Raw genomic sequence first — 27,601 nt, 5'->3', positions numbered from 1 at the left:
GCAGTTGAGAATGAGATGACATTAAAGTACATGGTGTGATGTGATCAACGCTGTTCAATATTCTACACAGATTATTACAGATTATTACAGCGATTGTGAAGATCTTCACAGACCTGCGACCTTTGCACACTATCTTGAAACATGCATTCCCCCGAGGGTAATGACTCCGAAAGCTAATTGGAGTCAGGAGTCAGCTAACCTGGAGTCCAATCAATGAGACGAGATTGGAGATGTTGGTTAGAGCTGCCCTGCCCTATAAAAAACACTCTCAAAATTTGAGTTTGCTATTCACAAGAAGCATTGCCTGATGTGAACCATGCCTCGAACAAAAGAGATCTCAGAAGACCTAATTGTTGACTTGCATAAAGCTGGAAAGGGTTACAAAAGTATCTCTAAAAGCCTTGATGTTCATTAGTCCACGGTAAGACAAATTGTCAATCAATGGAGACAGTTCAGCACTGTTGCTACTCTCCCTAGGAGTGGCCGTCCTGCAAAGATGACTGCCAGAGCACAGCACAGAATACTCAATGAGGTTAAGAAGAGTGTCAGCTAAAGACTTACCGAACATGCTAACATCTCTGTTGACGAGCCTACAATACGTGAAACACTAAACAAGAATGATGTTCATGGGAGGACACTACGGAAGAAGCCACTGCTGTCCAAAAGTGCTGTTGGCAAAACAATTGAACTACAATTGAGTTGTTTGGAAGGAACACACAACACAATGTGTGGAGAAAAAAAGGCACAGCACACCAACATCAAAACCTCATCCCAACTGTAAAGTCTGGTGGAGGGAGCATTGTGGTTTGGGGCTGCTTTGCTGCCTCAAGTCCTGGACAGCTTGCTATCATCGACGGGGAAATGAATTCCCAAGTCTATAAATACATTTTTCAGGAGAATGTAAGGCTATCTGTCCGCCAATTGAAGCTCAAAAGAAGTTGGGTGATGCAACAGGACAACGACCAAAAACAGAAGTAAAGCAGCTGTAGTATTTGGAGAGGGCATGGCGTGCCATGCCGAATTTCTTCAGCCGCCTCAGGAAGTAGAGATGCTGTTGCTCCCTCTTTACAAGAGTGGTGTTGTTAGTCCATGGCGGGTCCTCGGTGATGTGGACGCTAAGGAACTTAAAACTTGAGACTCTCTACTGTAGTCCCGTTGATGTGGATCAGGGCATGTTCCTTCCTCTGCTTCCTGAACTCATCAATCAACTACTTTGTTTTGCTGACGTTGAGGGTAAGGTTGTTGTCATGACACCACAATGCCAGTTCACTTACCCCCTCCCTATAGGCTGACTTGTTATCGTCGGTTATCAGGCCTACAACTGTAGTGTCGTCAGCAAACTGGTGGAGTTGGTGTCGTGCAAAGCAACATAGTCATGGGTGAACAGGGAGTACAGCAGAGGACAGAGGACACACCCCTGGGGGGACCCTACGGGAGTACAGCAGAGGGCTGAGGACACACCCCTGGGGGAACCCCGTGTTAAGAGTCAGTGGGGAGGAGGTGTTTTTGCCAATCCTCACAGCCTGTGGTGGTCTGCCCGTCAGGAAGTCCAGGATCCATTTGCAGAGGGTGGTTTCCAGACCCATGGCTCTGAGCTTGGTGTCGAGCTTGGAGGGAACAATTGTGTTGAATGCTGAACAATAGTCAATGAACATCATTCTCACATAGGTGTTCCTCTTGTCCAGAGGTTTTACGGCTGTGTGAATAGCGATGGAAATGACGTTTCCATGGATCTTTTAGACAGTAGAAAAATTGTGTGCCCAGTATGTTGGCCTTGATGTGGGCCATGACCAGCCTCTCTAAGCACTTCATGACCGCCCTGCGCCAGCAGCATACCACCCTGCATCCCACTGCTTGCTTGCTTCTGAAGCTAACTTGGTTTGGTCCTGGTTGGTCCCTAGATGGGAGACCAGATGCTGTTGAAAGTGGTGTTGGAGGACCAGTTGGAGGCAACCATTCCTCTGGTCCCTCAAATAAATATCCCAATGCCCCAGGGCAATGATTGAGGACGTTGCCCTGTGTAGGGTGCTATCTTTCAGATGGGATGTTAAACAGGTGTCCTGCCACTCTGTGGTCACTAAAGATCCCATGGCACTTATTGTAAGAGTAGGGGTGTTAACCCCGGTATTCTGGCTAAATTCCGAATCTGGCCCTCATATTGTCATGGTCAACTAATCATCCAGAAGGCGAGGTCAGTACAGGTGCATCAAAGCTGGGACCGAGAGACTGAAAAACAGCTTCTATCTCAAGGCCATCAGACTGTTAAACAGCCACCACTAACATTGAGTGGCTGCTGCCAACACACTGACTCAACTCCAGCCACTTTAATAATGGGAATTGATGTAAAATATATCACTAGCCACTTTAAACAATGCTACTTAATATAATGTTTACATACCCTACATTATTCATCTCATATGTCTACGTATATACTGTACTCTATATCATCTACTGCATCTTTATGTAAGACATGCCACTTTAAACTATGCCACTTTGTTTACATACTCATCTCATATGTATTTACTGTACTCGATACCATCTACTGCATCTTGCCTATGCTGCTCTGTACCATCACTCATTCATATATATTTATGTACATATTTTTTATCCCTTTACACTGTGTATAAGGTAGTAGTTTTGGAATTGTTAGCTAGATTACTCGTTTGTTTATTACTGCATTGTCGGAACTAGAAGCACAAGCATTTCGCTACACTCGCATTAACATCTGCTAACCATGTGTATGTGACAAATAACATTTGATTTGATTTGATCCCCAGCTTCCAATTGGCTCATTCACCCGCCCTCCTCTCCCCTGTAACTCTTCTCCAGGTCATTGCTGTAAATTAAAATGTGTTCTCAGTCAACTTACCTGGTAAAATAAGTGTTAAGTACATTTAAAAAAGGGCTGAGGTGAGGGCTACAGCACAATATTCATTTGGGCATGTCACCTTGTTTTTCTTGGGCACTGGGACAATGGTGATGTACTTAAAGCAGATTAGGACTACAACCTGGGACAGGGACAGGTTGAATATATCTGAGAAGACATCTGCCAGTTGGTCAGCACACACACTGGGGGACGTCATCTGGGCTGGCGACTTTGTGATTATTCACTGTTTTGAGAGTTTTCCTCAAGTCAGCCTCAGAGAGGGAAAGCACCTGGTCGTCAAATCCAATGTAAAAATGTTCACGTAGATTCCACATCACAATACGTTGACAAATTACGTTAAAACAACATTGATTCAACCAGTTTATACCCAATTGGTGGTTTTACATGCTCTGTGATAACAAGCTAAAGTAACAGTGAAATAACAGCTTGTGATACCTAATTCATTTTACATTTAGATTTTAGTCATTAATCAGAGTGACTTACAGTTTGTGCATCCATCTTAAGGTAGCTAGGTGAGACAACCACCCATCACAGTAATCCAACTTGCTCTCCAACAATAATGGGTAGAAACATTTTAAGTATAGAACAAAAGAAAACCAATCTAAGATAAAGTTATTTAATTTTCCTCAGGACATTTTATTCAAATCCCCTATTTAGCCTACAATGTGTTTTTGTCTCAATTAGAGAAATGTCTAATTGGATGATACTCCTCCCTGTCTATGTTGAGTGGTTCTATGTGGTGCCTGATGTTAATTGTGAAGGTGTCCCTTTTCTGTTCAGCATCCCCATAAGTTTCTCTTTGAACTCCCTGCACAGGAAGAAGTAGAGGAGTGGGTCCAGGCAGATGTTGACGGTGGACAGCCACAGGGTCACCTTTTGAGCGATGTTGATGGAGACTTGAGAACAGCCGTTGACATTGTTGGTCTGCTGAATGGTCCGTGGGATCCGCATGATGTGGAATGGAATGAAGCACACAGAGAACACGACCAGAACCAGGAAGACACGGACCTTTGTCTTTTGCTTGCCCTGACTGTTTTCGCTGCCGGAATTTCTGAAGGACTGGAGGACCTTGTTGGTGATGCACATGTAGCAAACTACAACCAGTATGCTTACGGCCCAGAACAAGACATCCATGAACACAACCACCACTGTGTGAAGTCTGACCCCGGCTGGGCTCTTCATGGACATACAGGAGGCATCCGTCTTGTTGCTGGCACCCTGATTGGTCAGGATAATGGTAGGGAGAGCAGTGGCTCCAAACAGCGCCACCCACACAGAGACAGACAGTACCTTACCGAAGACCAGGTTCTGACCCAACAACCTGCCACAGGGCCTGACGATCTTGAAGAAGCGGTCCAGACTGATGAGGCCCAGTAGAGTGATGCTTGTGTACATGCATGTGTAGAAGATGACACCTGAGTAGCGACAGGAGAACAGTCGTAACCCCACAGATGACGTAGGAAGTTTACTGGCCGCCACAATAGGCATGGTCAGGGTCATGAGAAGGTCAGCGGCCAAAAGGTTCTTCAGATACACCATGAAGGTGGAGGTTGAGCTCAGGTGCAGGGAGACCCAGGACGCGACCCCATTCAACATCAAGGCAAGCGGGAACATTGCAAAGTACAGACATGGGATAACCACATCTAGGTCGTGATAATTGAAAGAGCCACAGTCCAGAAGAAACAGGGGGGATGTCAGGTTAGATGTCATTGTAGCATCTGAAAAAAGGGAGAAGAAAAGTTATGGAAATATCTCAGTGTAATCCATTGTTTTGCCAAATGAGGAACTTATTCAAGGACTTTCCTAAATCAATACGAAAACATGCAAAATGAAGACACTGAGGAAAACCTTTGAATCACCTTGCATCATTTAACATGATTTGCATTGCTTTTGTTAGCAATAACATGCTGCCACAGAGTGACCCAGCCCCAAAGCTAGCCCTGAGCCAGGCCCACCTCCTTGCCTACTCTGTGATCACTCGGCTACACAGCCGATGCCTCCCGGACTCTACCCCAACACTGATAGAATCCACTACTCCACCAGATCCTTGTCATAAGCTCTAGACCTTTGCATCGGATCATTGCTGCTAGCTAGCTGCTACAGAGTGGCTATGCTGGCTAACGTCCCTGCCCCAAAGCTAGCACAAATTAGCCGCGAACCAGGCGCATCTCCCGGCTAGAAAACAAAATTACTACAACTACAATACCTCTTTCGCCATCTGGCCTGTACCACCACGACTGGTCCGCCGATGTAACTCCATCTGCTGTGCCCTCAACCGGCCAATGCCGGACGTCGGAGCAGGTGCTCCAACTTACCCCGGCCTGCAAACTTTAAACGCTGTGTCTCCCGCGTGCTAGCGTAGTAACGCTTCCCTGTTCTATCTGTTGCTGTTCACTGGATCCTATAATCACTTGGCTACATGGCTGATGCCTGCTGGACTGTTCATTAGTCACGATACTCCATTTTGTTAATTTTTTTGTTTATCTTTCAGCCCCAGCCTAGAACTCAGGCTCTATGTGTAGTTAACTGACCATCTCCGCCCATTCATCACCATTTTACCTGTTGTTGTTGCCTAAGCTTATTAGTGGTTGTTGTCTTACCCGTTGTTGTCTTAGCTGGCTCTCCCCATCAACACCTGTGATTGCTTTATGCCTCGCTTTATGTCTCTCTCAAATGTCAATATGCTTTGTACACTGTTGTTTAGAATAGTTATCATTGTTTTAGTTTACTGCGGAGCCCCTAGTCCCACTCAACATGCCTAAGACACCTCCTTTGTCCCACCTCCCACACATGCGGGGACCTCCCCCAGCATAACTAGCATGTCCAGAGATGCAACCTTTCTTATCATCACTCGGTGCCTGGGTTTACCTCCACTGTACCCGCACCCCACCATACCCCTGCCTGTTCATTATGCCCTGAATCTATTCTACCACGCCCAGAAATCTGCTCCTTTTTTCTCTGTCCCCAACGCACTAGACGACCAGTCTTGATAGCCTTTAGCCGTACCCTCATCCTACTCCTCCTCTGTTCCTCGGGTGACGTGTAGGTTAACCCAGGCCCTGCGTGTCCCCAGGAACTCTGATTTGTTGACTTCCATAACTGAAAAAGCCTTGGTTTCATGCACGTTAACATCAGAAGCCTCCTCCCTAAGTTTGTTTTACTCACTGCTTTAGCACACTCCGCCATCCCTGATGTCCTTGCCGTGTCTGAATCCTGGCTTAGGAAGCCCACCAAGAATTCTGAGATTTCCATACCCAACTACAACATTTTCCATCAAAAAGGTGGAGTAGTTGCAATCTACTCCAGAGATAGCCTGCAAAGTTCTATCATACTTTCCAGGTCTATGCCCAAACAGTTTGAGCTTCTAATTAAAAAATGTATCTCTCCAGAAATAAGTCTCTCACTGTTGCCGCCTGTTATAGACCCCCGTAAGCTCCCAGCAGTGCCCTGGACACCATATGTGAATTGATTGTCCCCCATCTATCTTCAGAGTTCATTCTGTTAGGTGAGCTAAAGTGGGATATGCTTAACACCGTGGCAGTCCTACAATCTAAGATAGATGGCCTCAATCTCACACAAATTATCAAGGAACCCACCAGGTACAACCCTAAATCCGTAAACATGGGCACCCTCATAGATATTATCCTGACCAACTTGCCCTCCAAATACACCTCTTCTGTTTTCAATCAGTATCTCAGTGAGCATCCGCTATGGGTCCGCGGTCAAACGACCACCCCTCATCACTGTCACTAGTCCCTGGGATATGCAACTTTTCATGGAAGTCAGGAACCAATACCGCAGGCAGTCAGGAAATCAAAGACTAGCTTTTTCAAACAAAAATTTGCATCCTGTAGCTCTAGCTCCAAAACGTTTTGGGACACTGTAAAGTCCATGGAGAATAAGAGCACCTCCTCCCAGCTGCCCTCTGCACTGAGGCTAGGAAACACTGTCACCACCGATAAATCCACGATACTCGAGAATTTCAATAAGCATTTCTCTACGGCTGACCATGCTTTCCTCCTGGCTACCCCAACCCCGGCCAACAACTCCACACCCCCCGCAGCTACTTGCCCAAGCCTCCCCAGCTTCTCCTTCACCCAAATCCAGATAGCAGATGTTCTGAAAGAGCTGCAAAACCTGGATCCGTACAAATCAGCTGGGCTAGACAATCTGGACCCTCTCTTTCTAAAATTATCCGCCGCCATTGTTGCAACCCCTATTACCAGTCTGTTCAACCTCTTTCGTATCGTCCGAGATCCCTAAAGATTGGAAAGCTGCCGCGGTGTCACCCCCTCTTAAAAGGGGGTGACACTCTAGACCCAAACTGTTATAGATCTATATCCATCCTGCCCTGCCTTTCTAAAGTCTTCGAAAGCAAAGTTAACAAACAGATCACTGACCATTTCGAATCCCTCCTTACCTTCTTTGCTGTGCAATCCGGTTTCCGAGCTGGTCACGGGTGCAGGTACTAAACAATATCATAACCGCCATAGAAAAGACAGTAATGTGCTGCCGTCTTCATCGACCTGGCCAAGGCTTTCGACTCTGTCAATCACCGTATTCTTATCGGCAGACTCAACAGCCTTAGTTTCTCAAATGACTGCCCTGCCTGGTTCACTGACCTCTGGCAGACTCTATGGGGGTACCACAGGGTTCAATTCTCGGGCCGACTCTTTTCTCTGTATATATCAACGTTGTTGCTCTTGCTGCGGGTGATTCCCTGATCCACCTCCACGCAGGCAACACCATTCTTTTACATCTAGCCCTTCTTTGGACACTGTTTCAACTCATTTCCAAACAAGCTTCAATGCCATACAACACTCCTTCAGTGGCCTCCAAATGCTCTTAAATGCTAGTAAAACCAAATGCATGCTTTTCAACCGTTCGCTGCCCGCACCCGCCTGCCAGACTAGCATCACTACTCTGGACGGTTCTGACATAGAATATGTGGACAACAACAATTACCTAGGTGTCTGGCTAGACTGTAAACTCTCCTTCCAGACTTATATTAAACATCTCCAATCCAAAATTAAATCTAGAATCGGCTTCCTATTTCGCAACAAAGCCTTCCTTACTCACGCCGCCAAACATACCCTTGTAAAACTGACCATCCTACCAATCCTCGACTTTGGCGATGTCACTTACAAAATAGCTTCCAATAGCTTCCAATACTACTCAGCAAACTGGATGCAGTCTATCACAGTGCCATCCATTTTGTCACCAAAGCCCCTTATACCACCCACCACTGCGACCTGTCTGTTCTAGTCAGCTGGCCCTTGCTACATATTTGTCGCCAGACCCACTGGCTCCCGATCATCTATAAGTCTATGCTAGATAAAGCTCCGCCTTATCTCAGCTCACTGGTCACGATAACAACACCCACCCATAGCACGCGCTCCAGCATGTATATCTCACTGGTCATCCCCAAAGCCAACACCTCATTTGGCCGCCTTTCCTTCCAGTTCTCTGCTGCCAATGACTGGAACAAATTGCAGAAATCGCTTAAGCTGGAGACTTAAATTTCCCATACTAACTTTAAGCATCAGCTTTCTGAGCAGCTAACCGATCGCTGCAGCTGTACATAGCCCATCTGTAAATAGCCCGCCCAATCTAACTACCTCATCCCCATATTGTTTTTATTTACTTTTCTGCTCTTTTGCACACCAGTATTTCTACTTGCACATCATCATCTGCTCATGATTGCTAAATTGTAATTACTTCGCTAGTATGGTCTATTTATTGCCTTACCTCCTCATGCCATTTGCACACACTGTATATAGACTTTCTTTTGTTTCTATTGTGTTATTGACTGTACGCTTGTTTATTCCATGTGTAACTCTGTGTTGTTGTTTGTGCACTGCTTTGCTTTATCTTGGCCAGGTCACAGTTGAATGAGGACTTGTTCTGAACTAGCCTATCTGGTTAAATAAAGGTGAAATAAATAAAAAGAAATTAGCTTATAGACTTGTATTTATATCACTGAACTATTCCCACCTCTATTCCTATATTTGGTAGCATTAGCTTATAGACTTGTATCTATATCACTGAACTATTCCCACCTCTATTCCTATATTTGGTAGCATTAGCTTATAGACTTGTATCTATATCACTGAACTATTCCCACCTATATTCCTATATTTGGTAGCATTAGCTTATAGACTTGTATCTATATCACTGAACTATTCCCACCTCTATTCCTATATTTGGTAGCATTAGCTTATAGACTTGTATCTATATCACTGAACTATTCCCACCTCTATCCCTACATTTTGTTAGCATTAGCTTATAGACTTGTATCTATATCACTGAACTATTCCCACCTCTATTCCTATATTTGGTAGCATTAGCTTATAGACTTGTATCTATATCACTGAACTATTCCCACCTCTATCCCTATATTTTGTTAGCATTAGCTTATAGACTTGTATCTATATCACTGAACTATTCCCACCTCTATCCCTATATTTGGTAGCATTAGCTTATAGACTTGTATCTATATCACTGAACTATTCCCACCTCTATTCCTATATTTGGTAGCATTAGCTTATAGACTTGTATCTATATCACTGAACTATTCCCACCTCTATTCCTATATTTGGTAGCATTAGCTTATAGACTTGTATCTATATCACTGAACTATTCCCACCTCTATCCCTATATTTGGTAGCATTAGCTTATAGACCTGTATGTACATAAAACCTTTTTTTCTCTGTGAATAGAAATCTCTTGAGACAACAAGAGAAGACAACCCACAAATCTGTGTAAGGCAAAGAATCATGAATGTTTTACAACTCTTCATTACATATTTAGCTACTATAGAACCAATATACAAATAAATAACCATTTATGAACTATACTTATTATAATTATAATTTATTTGAAGTGTACCTTGATCAAGCAATGCATAAAACAGAGCAGGATAAGAAGAGGCAAGTGAACTAACGATGTGCTCACCTACCTGAAGAGAATCAGTGATCAGACGGAACAGTACTGTGGTGTGGAACTCTGCCACAACGCCAGTGTACAGTACATGAGACTCACATCTTGAATTACCCAAGAAGGCTCTACATGTTCAGACAGATGCAAATCCAGGGAAATCCAGGGAAATAGAGTGACACTAAAGCAACAGCGAGAATGTTACGGTGCGTGAATGAGGACCCAAAAGCGAATTAACGTAAACAGAGCTTCTTTAATAACAAAACAAAACGTAGGCTCGGATGGACCGGCAGGTTCCGACAGGACAAGGTTGCAGCAAACATGACGATAGTCTGGTTCAGGCATGAACAACACAAACAAGAATCCGACAAAGACAGGAGCAGAAACAGAGAGAGATATAGAGGACTAATCAGAGGGAAAAAGGGAACAGGTGGGAAAAGGGGTGACGAGGTAGTTAGGAGGAGACAAGGCACAGCTGGGGAAAAGAGGGGGAGAAAAGGTAACCTAACAACGACCAGCAGAGGGAGACAGGGTGAAGGGAAAGGACAGAAACAAGACACAACATGACAGTACATGACAGTACCCCCCCACTCACCGAGCGCCTCCTGGCGCACTCGAGGAGGAAACCTGGCGGCAACGGAGGAAATCATCGATCAGCGCACGGTCCAGCACGTCCCGAGAGGGAACCCAACTCCTCTCCTCAGGACCGTACCCCTCCCAATCTACTAGGTACTGATGACCACGGCCCCGAGGACGCATGTCCAAAATCCTACGGACCCTGTAGATGGGTGCGCCCTCGACAAGGATGGGGGGGGGGGGGGGAAGACGAGCGGGGGCGCGAAGAACGGGCTTGATACAGGAGACATGGAAGACCGGGTGGACGCGACGAAGGTATCGCGGAAGAAGAAGTCGAACTGCGACAGGATTAATGACCTGAGAAATACGGAACGGACCAATGAACCGCGGGGTCAACTTGCGAGAAGTGGTCTTAAGGGGAAGGTTCTGAGTGGAGAGCCAAACTCTCTGACCGCGACAATATCTAGGACTCTTAGTTCTACGCTTATTAGCAGCCCTCACAGTCTGCGCCCTATAACGGCAAAGTGCAGACCTGACCCTCTTCCAGGTGCGCTCGCAACGTTGGACAAAAGCCTGAGCGGAGGGGACGCTGGACTCGGCGAACTGAGATGAGAACAGCGGAGGCTGGTACCCGAGGCTACTCTGAAAAGGAGATAGCCCGGTCGCAGACGAAGGAAGCGAGTTGTGGGCGTATTCTGCCCAGGGGAGCTGTTCTGACCAAGACGCAGGGTTGCGAAAAGAAAGACTGCGTAAGATGCGACCAATAGTCTGATTGGCCCGTTCTGCTTGACCGTTAGACTGGGGGTGAAAGCCGGAAGAGAGACTGACGGAAGCCCCAATCAAACGGCAAAACTCCCTCCAAAATTGAGACGTGAATTGCGGACCTCTGTCCGAAACGACGTCTGACGGAAGGCCATGAATTCTGAAAACATTCTCGATGATGATTTGTGCCGTCTCTTTAGCAGAAGGAAGCTTAGCAAGGGGAATAAAATGAGCCGCCTTAGAGAACCTGTCGACAACCGTAAGAATAACAGTCTTCCCCGCTGACGAAGGCAGTCCGGTGACAAAATCTAAGGCGATGTGAGACCACGGTCGAGAGGGAATGGGAAGCGGCCTGAGACGGCCGGCAGGAGGAGAGTTACCGGACTTAGTCTGCGCGCAGACCGAACAAGCAGCCACGAAGCGACGCGTGTCATGCTCCCGGGTGGGCCACCAAAAGCGCTGGCGAATGGAAGCAAGCGTACCCCGAACGCCAGGGTGGCCGGCTAACTTGGCAGAGTGAGCCCACTGAAGAACGGCCAGACGAGTAGGAACGGGAACGAAAAGAAGATTCCTGGGACAAGCGCGCGGCGACGGAGTTTGAGTGAGTGCTTGCTTTACCTGCCTCTCAATTCCCCAGACAGTCAACCCGACAACACGCCCCTCAGGGAGAATCCCCTCGGGGTCAGTGGAGGCTACTGAAGAACTGAAGAGACGAGATAAAGCATCAGGCTTGGTGTTCTTAGAGCCCGGACGATAAGAAATCACGAACTCGAAACGAGCGAAAAACAGCGCCCAGCGCGCCTGACGCGCATTAAGTCGTTTGGCAGAACGGATGTACTCAAGGTTCCTATGGTCAGTCCAAACGACAAAAGGAACGGTCGCCCCCTCCAACCACTGTCGCCATTCGCCTAGGGCTAAGCGGATGGCGAGCAGTTCGCGGTTTCCCACATCATAGTTACGTTCCGACGGCGACAGGCGATGAGAAAAATACGCGCAAGGGTGGACCTTGTCGTCAGAGAAGGAGCGCTGAGAAAGAATGGCTCCCACGCCCACCTCTGACGCGTCAACCTCGACAATGAACTGTCTAGAGACGTCAGGTGTAACAAGGATAGGTGCGGATGTAAAACGATTCTTGAGGAGATCAAAAGCTCCCTGGGCGGAAACGGACCACTTAAAGCACGTCTTGACAGAAGTAAGGGCTGTGAGAGGGGCTGCCACCTGACCGAAATTACGGATGAAACGACGATAGAAGTTCGCGAAGCCGAGAAAGCGCTGCAACTCGACGCGTGACTTAGGGACGGGCCAATCAATGACAGCTTGGACCTTAGCGGGATCCATCTTAATGCCTTCAGCGGAAATAACAGAACCGAGAAATGTGACGGAGGAGGCATGAAAAGAGCACTTCTCAGCCTTCACAAAAAGACAATTCTCTAAAAGGCGCTGGAGGACACGTCGAACGTGCTGAACATGAATCTGGAGTGACGGTGAAAAAATCAGGATATCGTCAAGGTAAACGAAAACAAAGATGTTCAGCATGTCTCTCAGGACATCATTGACTAATGCCTGAAAGACAGCTGGAGCGTTAGCGAGGCCGAAAGGAAGAACCCGGTATTCAAAGTGCCCTAACGGAGTGTTAAACGCCGTCTTCCACTCGTCCCCCTCCCTGATGCGCACGAGATGGTAAGCGTTACGAAGGTCCAACTTAGTGAAAAACCTGGCTCCCTGCAGGATCTCGAAGGCTGAAGACATAAGAGGAAGCGGATAACGATTCTTCACTGTTATGTCATTCAGCCCTCGATAATCTATGCAGGGGCGCAGGGACCCGTCCTTCTTCTTAACAAAAAAAAACCCCGCTCCGGCGGGAGAGGAGGAGGGGACTATGGTACCGGCGGCAAGAGCTACAGACAAATAATCTTCGAGAGCCTTACGTTCGGGAGCCGACAGAGAGTATAGTCTACCCCGGGGGGGAGTGGTTCCCGGAAGGAGATCAATACTACAATCATACGACCGGTGTGGAGGAAGAGAGGTGGCCCTGGACCGACTGAACACCGTGCGCAGATCGTGATATTCCTCCGGCACCCCTGTCAAATCACCAGGCTCCTCCTGTGAAGAAGAGACAGAGGAAACAGGAGGGATAGCAGACATTAAACATTTCACATGACAAGAGACGTTCCAGGAAAGGATAGAATTACTAGACCAATTAATGGAAGGATTATGACAAACTAGCCAGGGATGGCCCAAAACAACAGGTGTAAAAGGTGAACGAAAAATTAAAAAAGAAATGGTTTCGCTATGATTACCAGAAACAGTGAGGGTTAAAGGTAGCGTCTCACGCTGAATCCTGGGGAGAGGACTACCATCCAGGGCGAACAAGGCCGTGGACTCCCTTAACTGTCTGAGAGGAATGTCATGTTCCCGAGCCCAGGTCTCGTCCATAAAACAGCCCTCCGCCCCAGAGTCTATTAAGGCACTGCAGGAAGCTGACGAACCGGTCCAGCGTAGATGGACCGACAAGGTAGTGCAGGATCTTGAAGGAGAGACAGGAGTAGTAGCGCTCACCAGTAGCCCTCCGCTTACTGATGAGCTCTGGCTTTTACTGGACATGAAGTGACAAAATGACCAGCAGAACCGCAATAGAGACAGAGGCGGTTGGTGATTCTCCGTTCCCTCTCCTTAGTCGAGATGCGGATACCTCCCAGCTGCATAGGCTCAGCACCCGAGCCGGCAGAGGAAGATGGTAGTGATGCGGAGAGGGGGGCAACGGAGAACGCGAGCTCCTTTCCACGAGCTCGGTGACGAAGATCAACCCGTCGCTCAATGCGAATAGCGAGTTCAATCAAGGAATCCACGCTGGAAGGAACCTCCCGGGAGAGGATCTCATCCTTTACCTCTGCGCGGAGACCCTCCAGAAAACGAGCGAGCAAAGCCGGCTCGTTCCAGCCACTGGAGGCAGCAAGAGTGCGAAACTCAATAGAGTAGTCTGTTATGGATCGATTACCCTGACATAGGGAAGACAGGGCCCTGGAAGCCTCCTCCCCAAAAACAGATCGATCAAAAACCCGTATCATCTCCTCCTTAAAGTCCTGATACTGGTTAGTACACTCAGCCCTTGCCTCCCAGATTGCCGTGCCCCACTCACGAGCCCGTCCAGTAAGGAGAGATATGACGTAGGCGACACGAGCAGTGCTCCTGGAGTAAGTGTTGGGCTGGAGAGAAAACACAATATCACACTGGGTGAGGAACGAGCGGCATTCAGTGGGCTCCCCAGAGTAACACGGCGGGTTATTGATTCTGGGCTCCGGAGATTCGAAAGCCCTGGAAGTGGCCGGTGGATCGAGGCGGAGATGGTGAACCTGTTCTGTGAGGTTGGAGACTTGGGTGGCCAGGGTCTCAACGGCATGCCGAGCAGCAGACAATTCCTGCTTGTGTCTGCCTAGCATCGCTCCCTGGATCTCGACGGCTGAGTGGAGAGGATCCGAAGTCGCTGGGTCCATTCTTGGTCGGATTCTTCTGTTACGGTGCGTGAATGAGGACCCAAAAGCGAATTAACGTAAACAGAGCTTCTTTAATAACAAAACAAAACGTAGGCTCGGATGGACCGGCAGGTTCCGACAGGACAAGGTTGCAGCAAACATGACGATAGTCTGGTTCAGGCATGAACAACACAAACAAGAATCCGACAAAGACAGGAGCAGAAACAGAGAGAGATATAGAGGACTAATCAGAGGGAAAAAGGGAACAGGTGGGAAAAGGGGTGACGAGGTAGTTAGGAGGAGACAAGGCACAGCTGGGGAAAAGAGGGGGAGAAAAGGTAACCTAACAACGACCAGCAGAGGGAGACAGGGTGAAGGGAAAGGACAGAAACAAGACACAACATGACAGTACATGACAGAGAACAGGTTGTAATGTTATTGTGACTCTCTAATGCAGTGTATCATTTACCCAACATTATTTTATACAATATAGTCTTGTTTTGACATACTGTAGATTAACCTGACAACCAGAAATATGTCTGAAACCTAATAGGACCACTTTATTCATTTTTTTGGTATGTAAATTAAATAGTACATGATATGAAGTATACTTTACTTGTCCATTTACATGGAAATTCATTTTGTGATTTCAACAAACACACATAAACACACCATAGTAATACAATATGGAAAACACCAGAAAGCTAATAGTTAGCCTAATGCGCACACATTCAGTCCCTGCTGTCCAAACATTGGTAGTATATGCAAACAAAAACATAATCATCACTGCAATCATCTTTACAAACATCATAAAAACAAGATGTATTCTGTCTCTTCTCAATGTAAATGTGTGGACTTCAGTAGTACATCACACCCAGTGGATTCATTTTCAATATACTAATATACTTTTTCCACATTTTGATACGTTAAAACCTTATTCTAAAATTGATTAAATATTTTTTTCCTCTCATCAACCTTCACAATACCCCATAATGACATCACAATACCCCATAATGACTTCACAATACCCCATAATGACTTCACAATACCCCATAATGACATCACAATACCCCATAATGACTTCACAATACCCCATAATGACTTCACAATACCCCATAATGACATCACAATACCCCATAATGACTTCACAATACCCCATAATGACTTCACAATACCCCATAATGACATCACAATACCCCATATTGACATCACAATACCCCATAATGACTTCACAATACCCCATAATGACATCACAATACCCCATAATGACATCACAATACCCCATAATGACTTCACAATACCCCATAATGACATCACAATACCCCATAATGACATCACAATACCCCATAATGACTTCAGAATACCCCATAATGACTTCACAATACCCCATAATGACTTCACAATACCCCATAATGACTTCACAATACCCCATAATGACATCACAATACCCCATAATGACTTCACAATACCTCATAATGACTTCACAATACCCCATAATGACTTCACAATACCCCACAATGACTTCACAATACCCCATAATGAAATCACAATACCTCATAATGACTTCACAATACCCCATATTGACTTCACAATACCTCATAATGACTTCACAATACCCCATAATGACTTCACAATACCTCATAATGACTTCACAATAGCCCATAATGACTTCACAATACCCCATAATGACTTCACAATGCCTCATAATGACATGAAATATACATGAAATATACATTTACATAAGTATTCAGACCCTTTACTCAGTACTTTCTTGAAGCACCTTTAGCAGCGATTACAGCCTCGAATCTTCTTGGGTATGATGCTACAAGATTGGCACACATGTATTTGGGGAGTTTCTCCCATTCTTCTCTGCAGATTCTCTCAAGCTCTGTCAGGTTGGATGGGGAGTGTTGCTGCACAGCTATTTTCAGGTCTCTCCAGAGATGTTAGATCGGGTTCAAGTCGGGGTTCTGGCCGGGCCACTCAAGGACATTCAGAGACTCCTGCGTTGTCTTGAATGTGTGCTTAGGGTTGTTGTCCTGTTGGAAGATGAACCGTCGCCCCAGTCTGAGGTCCTGAACACTCTGGAGTAGGTTTTCATCAAATATCTCTCTGTACTTTGCTCCATTCATCTTTCCCTCTATCCTGACTAGTCTTCCAGTCCCTGCTGCTCGGAAGATTCTTGGTGGTTCCAAACTTCTTCCACTGTGTTCTTGGGGACCTTCAATGCTGCAGAAATGTTTTGGTACCCTTTCCCAGATCTGTGCCTTGACAAAATCCTGTCTCGGAGCTCTACGGACAATTCCTTTGACCTCATGGCTTGGTTTTTGCTCTGACATGCACTGTCAACTGTGGGACCTTATATAGACTGGTGTGTGCCTTTCCAAATCATGTCCAATCAGTTGAATTTACCACAGGTGGACTCCAATCAAGTTGTAGAAACATCTCAAGGATGATCAATGGAAACAGGTTTCACCTGAGCTCAATTTAGAGTCTCATAGCAAAGGGTCTGAATTCTTATGTAAATAAGGTATGTCTGTTTTTAGCAAACCATCCAAAAATTAGTTTTTGCTTTGTCATTCCTGTTTTTGCTTTGTCATTCCAAATAAATCAAATCAAATCAAAACAAATGTTATTTATCACATGCGCCGAATACAACAGGTAGACCTTACATGCTTACTTACAGGCCCTATCCAACAGTGCAGTTCAATAAATAGAGTTAAGGAAACATTTACTAAATAAACTAAAGTAAAAAATATAAAATAAAATAAAAAGTAACACATTAAAATAGCAATAACGAGATACAGGGGCTTCCGGTATCAAGTCAATATGAGGGGGTAGAGGTTTGTTGAGATAAGTTGTACATGTAGGTAGGGGTAAAGTGACAATGCATAGATGATAAACAGCGAGTAGCAGCAGTGTAAAAACAAATGGAGGATGGGCGGTATCAATGTAAATAGTCCTGGTGGCCATTCAGCAGTGTTATGGCTTGGGGGTAGAAGCTGTTAAGGAGCCTTTTTGGACCCAGACTTGGCACTCCGGTACTACTTGCCGTGGGGTAACAGAGAGAACAGTCTATGACCTGGGCGACTGGAGTCTTTTACACATTTTAGGGCCTTCCTCTGACCCCACCTATTATAAAGGTCTTGGATGGCAGGAAGCTTGGTCAGAGTGATGTACTGGGCCGTACTTACTACCCTCTGTAGCGCCTTACGGTCAGATGCCGGGTAGTTGCCATACCAGGCGGTGATGCAACCGGTCAGGATGCTCTCGATGGTGCAGCTGTATAACTTTTTGAGGATCTGAGTACCCATGCCAAATCTTTTCAGTCTCCTGAGGGGGAAAAGGCGTTGTAGTACCCTCTTCACGACTGTCTTGGTATGTTTGGACCATGACAGTTTGTTGGTGATGTGGACACCAAGAATCTCCCTCCACTACAACCACATCAATGTTAAATGGGGCCTGTACGGCCCTCCATTATTGGGTATTGTGTGTAGATTTATGAGGGAAAAAATGTAGTTATTCTGTTTTAGAATAAGGCTGTAACGTAACATTTCTAATATAAAGAGTAGGATAGTACATTACACCTGGTGGATTCATTTCTAGAATAACTCTTTGGATCGTTTACCCTCCACCAGGTAGCAGTATTATACTCTGTCAAACAGAACATCTCACAACATGAAGTAGATATTTCCAAAGAGTTTTAATTTTCTGTACAGGCACAGGAGTCTCCCTCCTGTGTTGGGGTCTGATCCTCTATTGTGTTGGGTCCTCTCCCAGTGAGCCAGCTACAGGTCCCAGGTGGGAGACGGAGCGTCTTGAACAGGGTGATCCTGAAGGGCTTACACAGGAAGAAGTAGATGAGAGGGTCCAGACAGACGTTCGTGGCTGACATCCACAAGGTGAACTCCTTAGAGATCTGTAAGGTAACCTTAGTGCAGCTGGTTGTTGAGGTAACCTGAAGCAAGGTGTAGGGGAGCCGTATGGCGTGGTAGGGTCCGAAACACGTCAGGAAAACCACCAGAACCAAAAACACACGCACTTTGGTCTTATGCCTCCCTTCGTCATTGCTGCTTCCTGATTTCCTGTATGATTGAAAAACCTTCCTTGCTATGCATATGTAGCAGAAACAAATAAGAACACACACCACCCAGAATATTGCGTTGTTTAATTTGACCACGCCACTGTGGAAATATTGTCCTGCATTGCTCTTCATTGCCATACAGAATAGTTTAGTCTTGTTTGTGGGATCCTGATTGGTCAGGATCATGGTTGGAATGACAGCAGTGGACAACAGCACCACCCAGATGGAAGCAGCCAGCACTTTGCCGAAGACAAGGTTCTGACCCAACAACCTGCCACAGGGCCTGACGATCTTGAAGAAGCGGTCCAGACTGATGAGGCCCAACAGAATGATGCTCATGTACATACAGAGGTAAAAAAGAACATCAGAGTAGCGACAGGCAAAGGCCTTCAGAGTCAGTGGAGTGCTGGGCAGGATATTGGCTGCTTTGACAGGGATGGTCAGGGTCATGAGAAGGTCAGCGGCCAGAAGGTTCTTCAGATACACCATGAAGGTGGACTTTGAACGAAGTTGCATGCAGACCCAGACTGCTACCCCATTGATGATGAGGGCCGGGATGAATAACAGGAAGTAGAGACTTGATATAGCCATATTTAAGGTATCTTCATTAAAGCCACAGTCCTTTGGAGGGGAATGTGATGCCATTATGGCTACTAGTTTTGAGGAATCTGCAAATGAGGTTAGGAAGAAAAATGATTAAAATAATAATTAATTTCTAGATTAAAGGGGAAATCTGCATTGGTACATCAATTTTAGGAATTTTGAATAAATGATATGTAGCTATTGCTTCTTGAAGAATACAATTTAAGAATACAAATGGATCATGTGCTTAGTGTCTTCAAAACATTACCGTCTGGTTTCCCAGAGACAGGTTTAAACCTAGTCCTAGTTGGCATGTTCAATGGATAATGTCTATCTACAGTGCCTTGCGAAAGTATTCGGCCCCCTTGAACTTTGCGACCTTTTGCCACATTTCAGGCTTCAAACATAAAGATATAAAACTGTATTTTTTTGTGAAGAATCAACAACAAGTGGGACACAATCATGAAGTGGAACGACATTTATTGGATATTTCAAACTTTTTTAACAAATCAAAAACTGAAAAATTGGGCGTGCAAAATTATTCAGCCCCTTTACTTTCAGTGCAGCAAACTCTCTCCAGAAGTTCAGTGAGGATCTCTGAATGATCCAATGTTGACCTAAATGACTAATGATGATAAATACAATCCACCTGTGTGTAATCAAGTCTCTGTATAAATGCACCTGCACTGTGATAGTCTCAGAGGTCAGTTAAAAGCGCAGAGAGCATCATGAAGAACAAGGAACACACCAGGCAGGTCCGAGATACTGTTGTGAAGAAGTTTAAAGCCGGATTTGGATACAAAAAGACTTCCCAAGCTTTAAACATCCCAAGGAGCACTGTGCAAGCGATAATATTGAAATGGAAGGAGTATCAGACCACTGCAAATCTACCAAGACCTGGCCGTCCCTCTAAACTTTCAGCTCATACAAGGAGAAGACTGATCAGAGATGCAGCCAAGGGGCCCATGATCACTCTGGATGAACTGCAGAGATCTACAGCTGAGGTGGGAGACTCTGTCCATAGGACAACAATCAGTCGTATATTGCACAAATCTGGCCTTTATGGAAGAGTGGCAAGAAGAAAGCCATTTCTTAAAGATATCCATAAAAAGTGTCGTTTAAAGTTTGCCACAAGCCACCTGGGAGACACACCAAACATGTGGAAGAAGGTGCTCTGGTCAGATGAAACCAAAATTGAACTTTTTGGCAACAATGCAAAACGTTATGTTTGGCGTAAAAGCAACACAGCTGAACACACCATCCCCACTGTCAAACATGGTGGTGGCAGCATCATGGTTTGGGCCTGCTTTTCTTCAGCAGGGACAGGGAAGATGGTTAAAATTGATGGGAAGATGGATGGAGCCAAATACAGGACTATTCTGGAAGAAAACCTGATGGAGTCTGCAAAAGATCTGAGACTGGGATGGAGATTTGTCTTCCAACAAGACAATGATCCAAAACATAAAGCAAAATCTACAATGGAATGGTTCAAAAATAAACATATCCAGGTGTTAGAATGGCCAAGTCAAAGTCCAGACGTGAATCCAATCGAGAATCTGTGGAAAGAACTGAAAACTGCTGTTCACAAATGCTCTCCATCCAACCTCACTGAGCTCGAGCTGTTTTGCAAGGAGGAATGGGATAAAATGTCAGTCTCTCGATGTGCAAAACTGATAGAGACATACCCCAAGCGACTTACAGCTGTAATCGCAGCAAAAGGTGGCGCTACAAAGTATTAACTTAAGGGGGCTGAATAATTTTGCACGCCCAATTTTTCAGTTTTTGATTTGTTAAAAAAGTTTGAAATATCCAATAAATGTCGTTCCACTTCATGATTGTGTCCCACTTGTTGTTGATTCTTCACAAAAAAATACAGTTTTATATCTTTATGTTTGAAGCCTGAAATGTGGCAAAAGGTCGCAAAGTTCAAGGGGGCCGAATACTTTCCCAAGGCACTGTATATTAGTTTCCCATGGAAACTCACATCTCATCTCTATTATAGTTTCTCGCTGTGTTTATTGTAGTTCTGTTACACTATTTTACAGTACAAACAGTAACCTATCCTAGTTAAAAAAAAAAAAATGTTTCATTACTTAGATTGACTTCACAAGTGTCAATAGACACGTATGGATTAATTAGCATATTCTATCAAATGAAATGTAGTTTTGTACAGTTTTGAGTTTTGAACAGAATCTTGTCATATTTTTGTGGTAAAAATGACTGCCACGTAGCCCTTTCCTGCTGTCAATGACCAAAAGCACCCTCATGGGTGGAATGTTATTCATATTTTTCATAATTACTCAAAATTATTTTAAAAAAATGTACAAGATGAAAATCTGGTGTTTCTATGTCAAACTGTTTTATTATATTTCAGTCTTCTGCGCAAACTCAAAATGTAATACATCTCAACTCGATATCTGACCTGGTACAGGTGTCTTCTTTTCTTTAAGCCTATAATGTGTGTGAGGTGTAGACTTTTGTTTTCAAAGTGGATTTGTTTAAGACTACCACGAATCTACAGTAAAATGTTTTAGAGGCAGTACACAATATTTTGAAATATACTTCATTTGTATTAAGAAAAAGCCAATTCAATTCACTTCAAAAAGTGATCGTGAGAGTCCAAAATATGGCTTTGTTTTCTTTATGTATTTACCCCACCGACATTATCTCTGCTAGTGAAACAATGGGAGTGGTAGGGGCTACATTTTCTAAGCCACTTCAAACCAAACGGTATAGCACTCAAAATAGCATGACAAGTTGTCCATGTAGAATATTGGAGGTTATACAATGGGTGGGTCTAATCATGGATGCTGATTGGTTAAAACCGCATTCCTGCCGGTGTCCATTCCACAAGTTACCACCGCCTAAATCTATGATGTTGAAATGCCTATTTAATCTGTTCCATCTCACTGCGCAATCCATTGTCTCATCTGCCCAGCCAGGCATTTTATAAACTTGATCTCCACTGTAAAAATAATTTAAAAATGAAAAGCTGGAATGTCTTGAGTCAACAAATATTCAACCGCTTTGTTGTAGAAAACAAGTCACATAATAAGTTGCATGGACCCAAAATCCCAAAGTATTCCTTCAAAAAGTCAGAAAATGTATATACCAAACACAGATTGCCCCTTTAATGTTTTTTTAAATTAAAACATACATTTGACACCACGATGTGGTTCATTTTCATTGTGTGAATTTATAGTTAATTGTTATTGCAAAATACAATTGAAAGCATAAAAGTCTAATGATTGTGATTCATAAAGTTCACAAATTCAGCTTATTCTTTCTGTGTCAAAGGCAACCTTTTGTCAGATTTGGGATATTTACGAACAATATTATTTAAGAAAAAAAATTCTATGATGTGTTATTATAAATAAATAAGGAAACTCACCGGTGAAGTTGAGAAAAACCATCTTATCATGGAGGAAAGTCACTACGATGTCTTTCGTGTGAGATATGTTAGTGCGATATATTGGGCCTGCGTTTGTTACGTCACCTAATACACTTCCTGAAGATGGGGAAGTGGTAAAATAAGAGCTCACGCACAGGGTTAGTTATCAATATCTTTGGCTTTTTGACCACAACTGAAAAAAAAAGCCGCCCTTGTTTGTCAAACTTCTTATAATATAACAATATCATAAAATTTAGCAGAAGATTTTATCCAAAGTTACTGACAGTCATGCATGCATATATTTTGTGTGTGGGTGACCCAGGAATCAAACCCACAATCTTGGCATTGCAAGAGCCATGTTCTACCACCTGAGCCATATGATGGGACTGATGGAACTGCTGCTGTTAGCATCTGCCCATGCAGATGGTATTTCCCCTACCAGTGACCTGGATTCGGCAGGTTAGGGAGTTTATGTATGTTTGTTATATTTTCACAGGGAGGTTGGTGTTTTTTTTACATTTTCTATCCTGGAACTAATTATTATTTAAAAGATCAGACGTGTTGATCCCATGTTTCTCTCTCTCATGCTCTTACACTATGCACACACACCATTTCTTTCACATGAACTATTGTTTTCACGTTAACTTTCAGTTGTCTTTCGCAGTGTGGTTTTTACTGGTGTTGTTTCACATCTTGCTACTTCCACGGAAAGCCTCCGGCCACTCACAGCTTGTTTTTCTAGGTTCCTCTGTGGTCACTGTACAGCAGTAAGTAGCAGCCTCCCTCCCACCTGCCCTTAGGCCATCTGTTAAAAGGTTGTATACTGTCTGTCTAAACATACAGCACATCTGGCTTTCAATGCATCAGAGAAATCAGGGGATTTTTCCCTCAGTATCATATTGTTTTGTTGAAGAATGGTTAAAGACATGGATCAACGAATGGGAGAGAAAAAAATATTTAGATTTCACAAGTTTATGTAGTATAGGACGTTTTGCTGTCCATTATAGGCATACCATGGCCATGGTTACACATAATTACATATCTCTTATTTTAGTTCCTGAAGCCTAAAAAAGAACGAGGTCAAAGCAGAATGCCGGTATGGGGAACTAAGCTGTTATGAGACAGACATGGTGATTAGGTGATTTCCTTTGGCATGAGGTTATTTAGAGGGGGTTATGACATTCTACAAAATGTTACAGACTGGTGTTACAGACTTGTGTTACAGACTGGTTTGCATATTATTGTAATTATCACTGGTCTGTGCAGAGTTTCCTACTCTACTCTTTCCATTGCCCAGACAGAGCTACAATCAACACACAGTTGATGTTTCCATCAGCCTTCCAGTAGAGGGCAGTATGATCCTCTGTGAAACATTCATCAGACCACAATAAATGGAAGTCCTTCAGAAGAGAGCTTTAGTTCGCTACAGACAAGCAGAGGAGTCTCCCAGAGGGGTACTGCCTGTGTTGGGGTCCGGCCCTCTCCCAGTGAGCCAGCTACAGGTCCCAGGTGGGAGACGGAGCGTCTTGAACAGGGTGGTCCTGAAGGACTTACAGAGGAAGAAGTAGATGAGAGGGTCCAGGAGGGAGTTGAGGGAGGACAGCCAGAGTGTACTCTCCTTTAATTGGAAGAAGAACAGCTTGAGGTTACAGTCAAACATGCGTCCCCGCGTCTGGCTCATGGTGTACGGTACGCGGGAGAAATGGAACGGCACGAAGCACACAAAGAACACAGCCAGCACCAGGAAGACGTTTGAACTCACAGTCTTTCTCTGGGGCTGGCGCTGCCCTTTACCAGTACCAGCTCTGTTGGCTCCACCAGCACGGTAAGCGTTGGCGCGGGCGTAGGAACTGTACAGCTCTTTGGTGATGAGGGCATAACACACTATCACCGTCACCAGGTTGCCCCAGAAGATGACCTGGCACACATGGTTGACCACCTCATGCCAATGCAGCCCAGCCGCCGTCTTCAGATCACTGCACTTGAAGTAGACTGAGGTGGGGCTGCGGCTGGTCAGGACCATGTTGGGCAAGGAGAGGGCCAGCAGGGAGCACCAGATAACCCCAGAGAGCAGTTTCCTGTGGGACAGACGAGCCGCGTTGGTCCCCTTGAAGGGCTGGAGGGTCTTCCTGCAGCGGTCGATGCTGATGAGGCCAAAGAAGAGGATGCTGATGTACATGGTGAGATAGAAGAGCACAGAGGAGACACGACAGACGAAGACACGCAGACCCACGGACGCCATGTTGGAGTCAGACAGCACCTACAGCAAAATACATTAATAAAGTCAGTAATTTAATTGCTGTTTTTTCATACTTTTTTCATAGTTATCAATATTATAACTTTTATTAATATTATGATTATTATAATTGTAACTGCACCTTGAAGGGGAAGGTGAGGGTCATGAGGACGTCGGCCACCACAATGTTCTTGAGGTAGATGATGAAGTGGGAGCGGCTGGGGATGCTGAAGAACACCCACACTGCCAGGCCGTTGAGGGACAGGCCCAACAGGAAGAGGAGGGAGTAGAGAACAGGAAACACCACAGTCTTCAGCACATTGTCACGGGAACAGCTGCTGTTGGTGTGGTTGTGATTGACAGGGGTCCGGGCGAATCCTGTTGTGCTGTCCATATCTAGGGCTGTGACGTACGAAGCAAAATGAAAAAAGGTGAAAGTTGTACAGTACTGTATACTTCCTCATTTCATCCATTACTTACTGTAATGATGACTGGCTTAGAGATAATATAGCTGCCCTCCCATACAAAACAACTTGTTTGGATATTCAGAATACATTATTCAATTGAATTTAAAAAATGATGATGAATACACTCACAAAATGGACTGCAGACGAACTTTGGAACCACATACAGCCAGGACGTTTTTTTTTTTTTACAATTAACAAAGCTTAACATTGTTAACAATCAAAATTACACGAGTTGTAATATCTTATTCTATTTTGTTTTGGGTGTAAGCCTGTTTGATGTGTCTAAGTGAACCCACCTGAGTAGGCCAGGGAGAGGTTGAGACTGATGGGTCCTGATAGAGAATCCTGGAGGACCGTGACTTCTTCTCTCTCGGCAGGTTGGATTCGTTAGATACTCTACTTGGAATGCAGGGGTTTGGGCTCTTCAAGACAGAGAAATGCATGAAAATACCCTTCTCTCTCTCTCTTTAAATCACTGTCAATCTGATCTGACACTAGAGCAAAGTGACAAAATGTGTGGAGATGTTCTCTCCTCTCCCTCTCTCTCTCTCTCTCTCTCTCTCTCTCTCTCTCTCTCTCTCTCTCTCTCTCTCTCTCTCCTCTCTCTCTCTCTCACTCTCTCTCTCTCTCTCTCTCTCTCTCTCTCTCTCTCTCCCCTCTCTCTTCTCTCTCTCTCTCTCTCTTTCTGTCTCTCTCTCTCTCTCTCTCTCTCTCTCTCCTCTCTCTCTCTCTCTCTCTCTGTCTCTCTCTCTCTCTCTCTCTCTCTCTCTCTCTCTCTCTCTCTCCCCTCTCTCTCTCTCTCTCTCTCTCTCTCTCTCTCTCTCTCTCTCTGTCTCTCTTCTCTCTCTCTCTCTCTCTCTTCTGCTTTTGTTTCCGGTCATGCCATTCAGAGGAAAGATAGTCTGGTCCCCCCCCAGGATCCTGCAGTCCACAACACCCTCTCATGAATGTTATCCTGTTGCACAATCTGGCCATCAGCTGATGTGTGTGTTAATACACAGTACACTGAGTGGACAAAACATTAAGAACACTTGTTGAGTTGCACCCCCCCCCCCCCCCCCCCCCTGTTTTTGCAGAACAGTGTCAATTCGTCGGGGCATGGACTCTACAAGGTATTAAGGCATTAGCTTGATGTCCATTGGGTGGCAGACCATTCTTGTGTCGACACACAGGACATTTTGGAGTGTGAACAACCCAGCAGCATTGCAGTTCTTGACACAAACCTGTGTGCCTGGCACCTACTACCATACCCATTCACCCTTTCTCTGAATGGCACACAGACACAATCCATGTCTCAATTGTCTCAAGGTTTAGAAATCCTGCTTTAACCCGTCTCCTCCCATTAATCTACACTGATTGAAGTGGATTTAACAAGTGACATCAATAAGAGATCATATCTTTCACCTGGATTCACCTGGTCAGTCTATGTCATGAAAAGAGCAGGTGTTCTTAATGTTTTGTATATTCAGTGTATAGTGAGCTATTTTTGACCAGAACCCAATCCCATATGTCATAGACAATGCTGTGATAGTACAGTATATCTGTTTAGTCATGGACAATGCTGTGACAGTACAGTATATATGTTTACTATGGACAATGCTGTGATAGTACAGTATATCTGTTTAGTCATGGACAATGCTGTGATAGTACAGTATATCTGTTTAGTCATGGACAATGCTGTGATAGAACAGTATATCTGTTTAGTCATAGACAATGCTGTGATAGTACAGTATATCTGTTTAGTCATGGACAATGCTGTGATAGAACAGTATATCTGTTTAGTCATGGACAATGCTGTGATGGTACAATATATTTGTTTACTATGGACAATGCTGTGATAGCACAGTATACAGCGTGCAGCCTACTGTAGGTCACCAGATTTGTGTTTTCATGCTGAGCACATGCCAGTGTGTGTGTGTGTGTGTGTGTTTTAGTATGCCGAATACGATGGGTGGTTTTGGTTATCATATTTCACATTTTGTTTGTTTTGTTTATTCAACAAGTTATTTCCATTTGAAGCATTTATCAGCACCGTTCCGGACCAACAGTCTCTGAATAAAAAACACATGGAAAACTGACCCTTTAATGAGACAGACTGGTTTCCTTTCAGGACACTTCAATGACTTAAGAGGAGCTTTGTGACATCACTGTCCCACTGTCCTCACAATCTGTATGTTCTCTTCACTCTTCAATCTATGACATCATAG

General features: G+C 44.7%; 3 protein-coding genes across 3 annotated transcripts; all 3 read right to left on the bottom strand.

The window, feature by feature from the left end:
• Positions 1-3,619: 3,619 nt before the first annotated feature.
• Positions 3,620-4,597, bottom strand: LOC139385795 (P2Y purinoceptor 13-like). The gene has a single exon (XM_071131042.1). The coding sequence runs from the start codon at positions 4,595-4,597 to the stop codon at positions 3,620-3,622; it is 978 nt and encodes a 325-aa protein (XP_070987143.1).
• Positions 4,598-18,337: 13,740 nt separating this feature from the next.
• LOC139386240 (P2Y purinoceptor 13-like) lies at positions 18,338-19,390 on the bottom strand. The gene has a single exon (XM_071131733.1). The coding sequence runs from the start codon at positions 19,361-19,363 to the stop codon at positions 18,338-18,340; it is 1,026 nt and encodes a 341-aa protein (XP_070987834.1). The 5' UTR covers positions 19,364-19,390.
• A 3,021-nt stretch (positions 19,391-22,411) lies between these two features.
• On the bottom strand, positions 22,412-25,972 carry LOC139385883 (P2Y purinoceptor 12-like). Its single transcript, XM_071131168.1, has 3 exons — positions 25,691-25,972; positions 25,070-25,329; positions 22,412-24,951 (listed from the first exon to the last, which is right to left on the bottom strand). Exons 2-3 carry the CDS (start codon positions 25,319-25,321, stop codon positions 24,115-24,117), a joined length of 1,089 nt encoding a protein of 362 aa, XP_070987269.1. The 5' UTR covers positions 25,322-25,329; positions 25,691-25,972; the 3' UTR covers positions 22,412-24,114.
• Between the last annotated feature and the right edge of the window lie 1,629 nt (positions 25,973-27,601).

Source organism: Oncorhynchus clarkii, chromosome 27 (genome assembly GCF_045791955.1).
Source record: "Oncorhynchus clarkii lewisi isolate Uvic-CL-2024 chromosome 27, UVic_Ocla_1.0, whole genome shotgun sequence".
In the NCBI taxonomy this organism is placed as follows: domain Eukaryota; kingdom Metazoa; phylum Chordata; class Actinopteri; order Salmoniformes; family Salmonidae; genus Oncorhynchus; species Oncorhynchus clarkii.
The sequence above is the reverse complement of the archived record's forward strand: the minus strand, read 5'-3'. Positions and strand labels throughout refer to the sequence as shown.

Bases quoted from the DNA above. Each gene is read 5' to 3' on its own strand.
- LOC139385795 (XM_071131042.1), bottom strand. From the start codon at position 4,597: ATGACATCTAACCTGACATCCCCCCTGTTTCTTCTGGACTGTGGCTCT.
- LOC139386240 (XM_071131733.1), bottom strand. From the start codon at position 19,363: ATGGCATCACATTCCCCTCCAAAGGACTGTGGCTTTAATGAAGATACC.
- LOC139385883 (XM_071131168.1), bottom strand. From the start codon at position 25,321: ATGGACAGCACAACAGGATTCGCCCGGACCCCTGTCAATCACAACCAC. The intron at 24,952-25,069 runs GTGCAGTTACAA...ATTTTGCTGTAG, and splicing joins CCCTCACCTTCCCCTTCAAG to GTGCTGTCTGACTCCAACAT.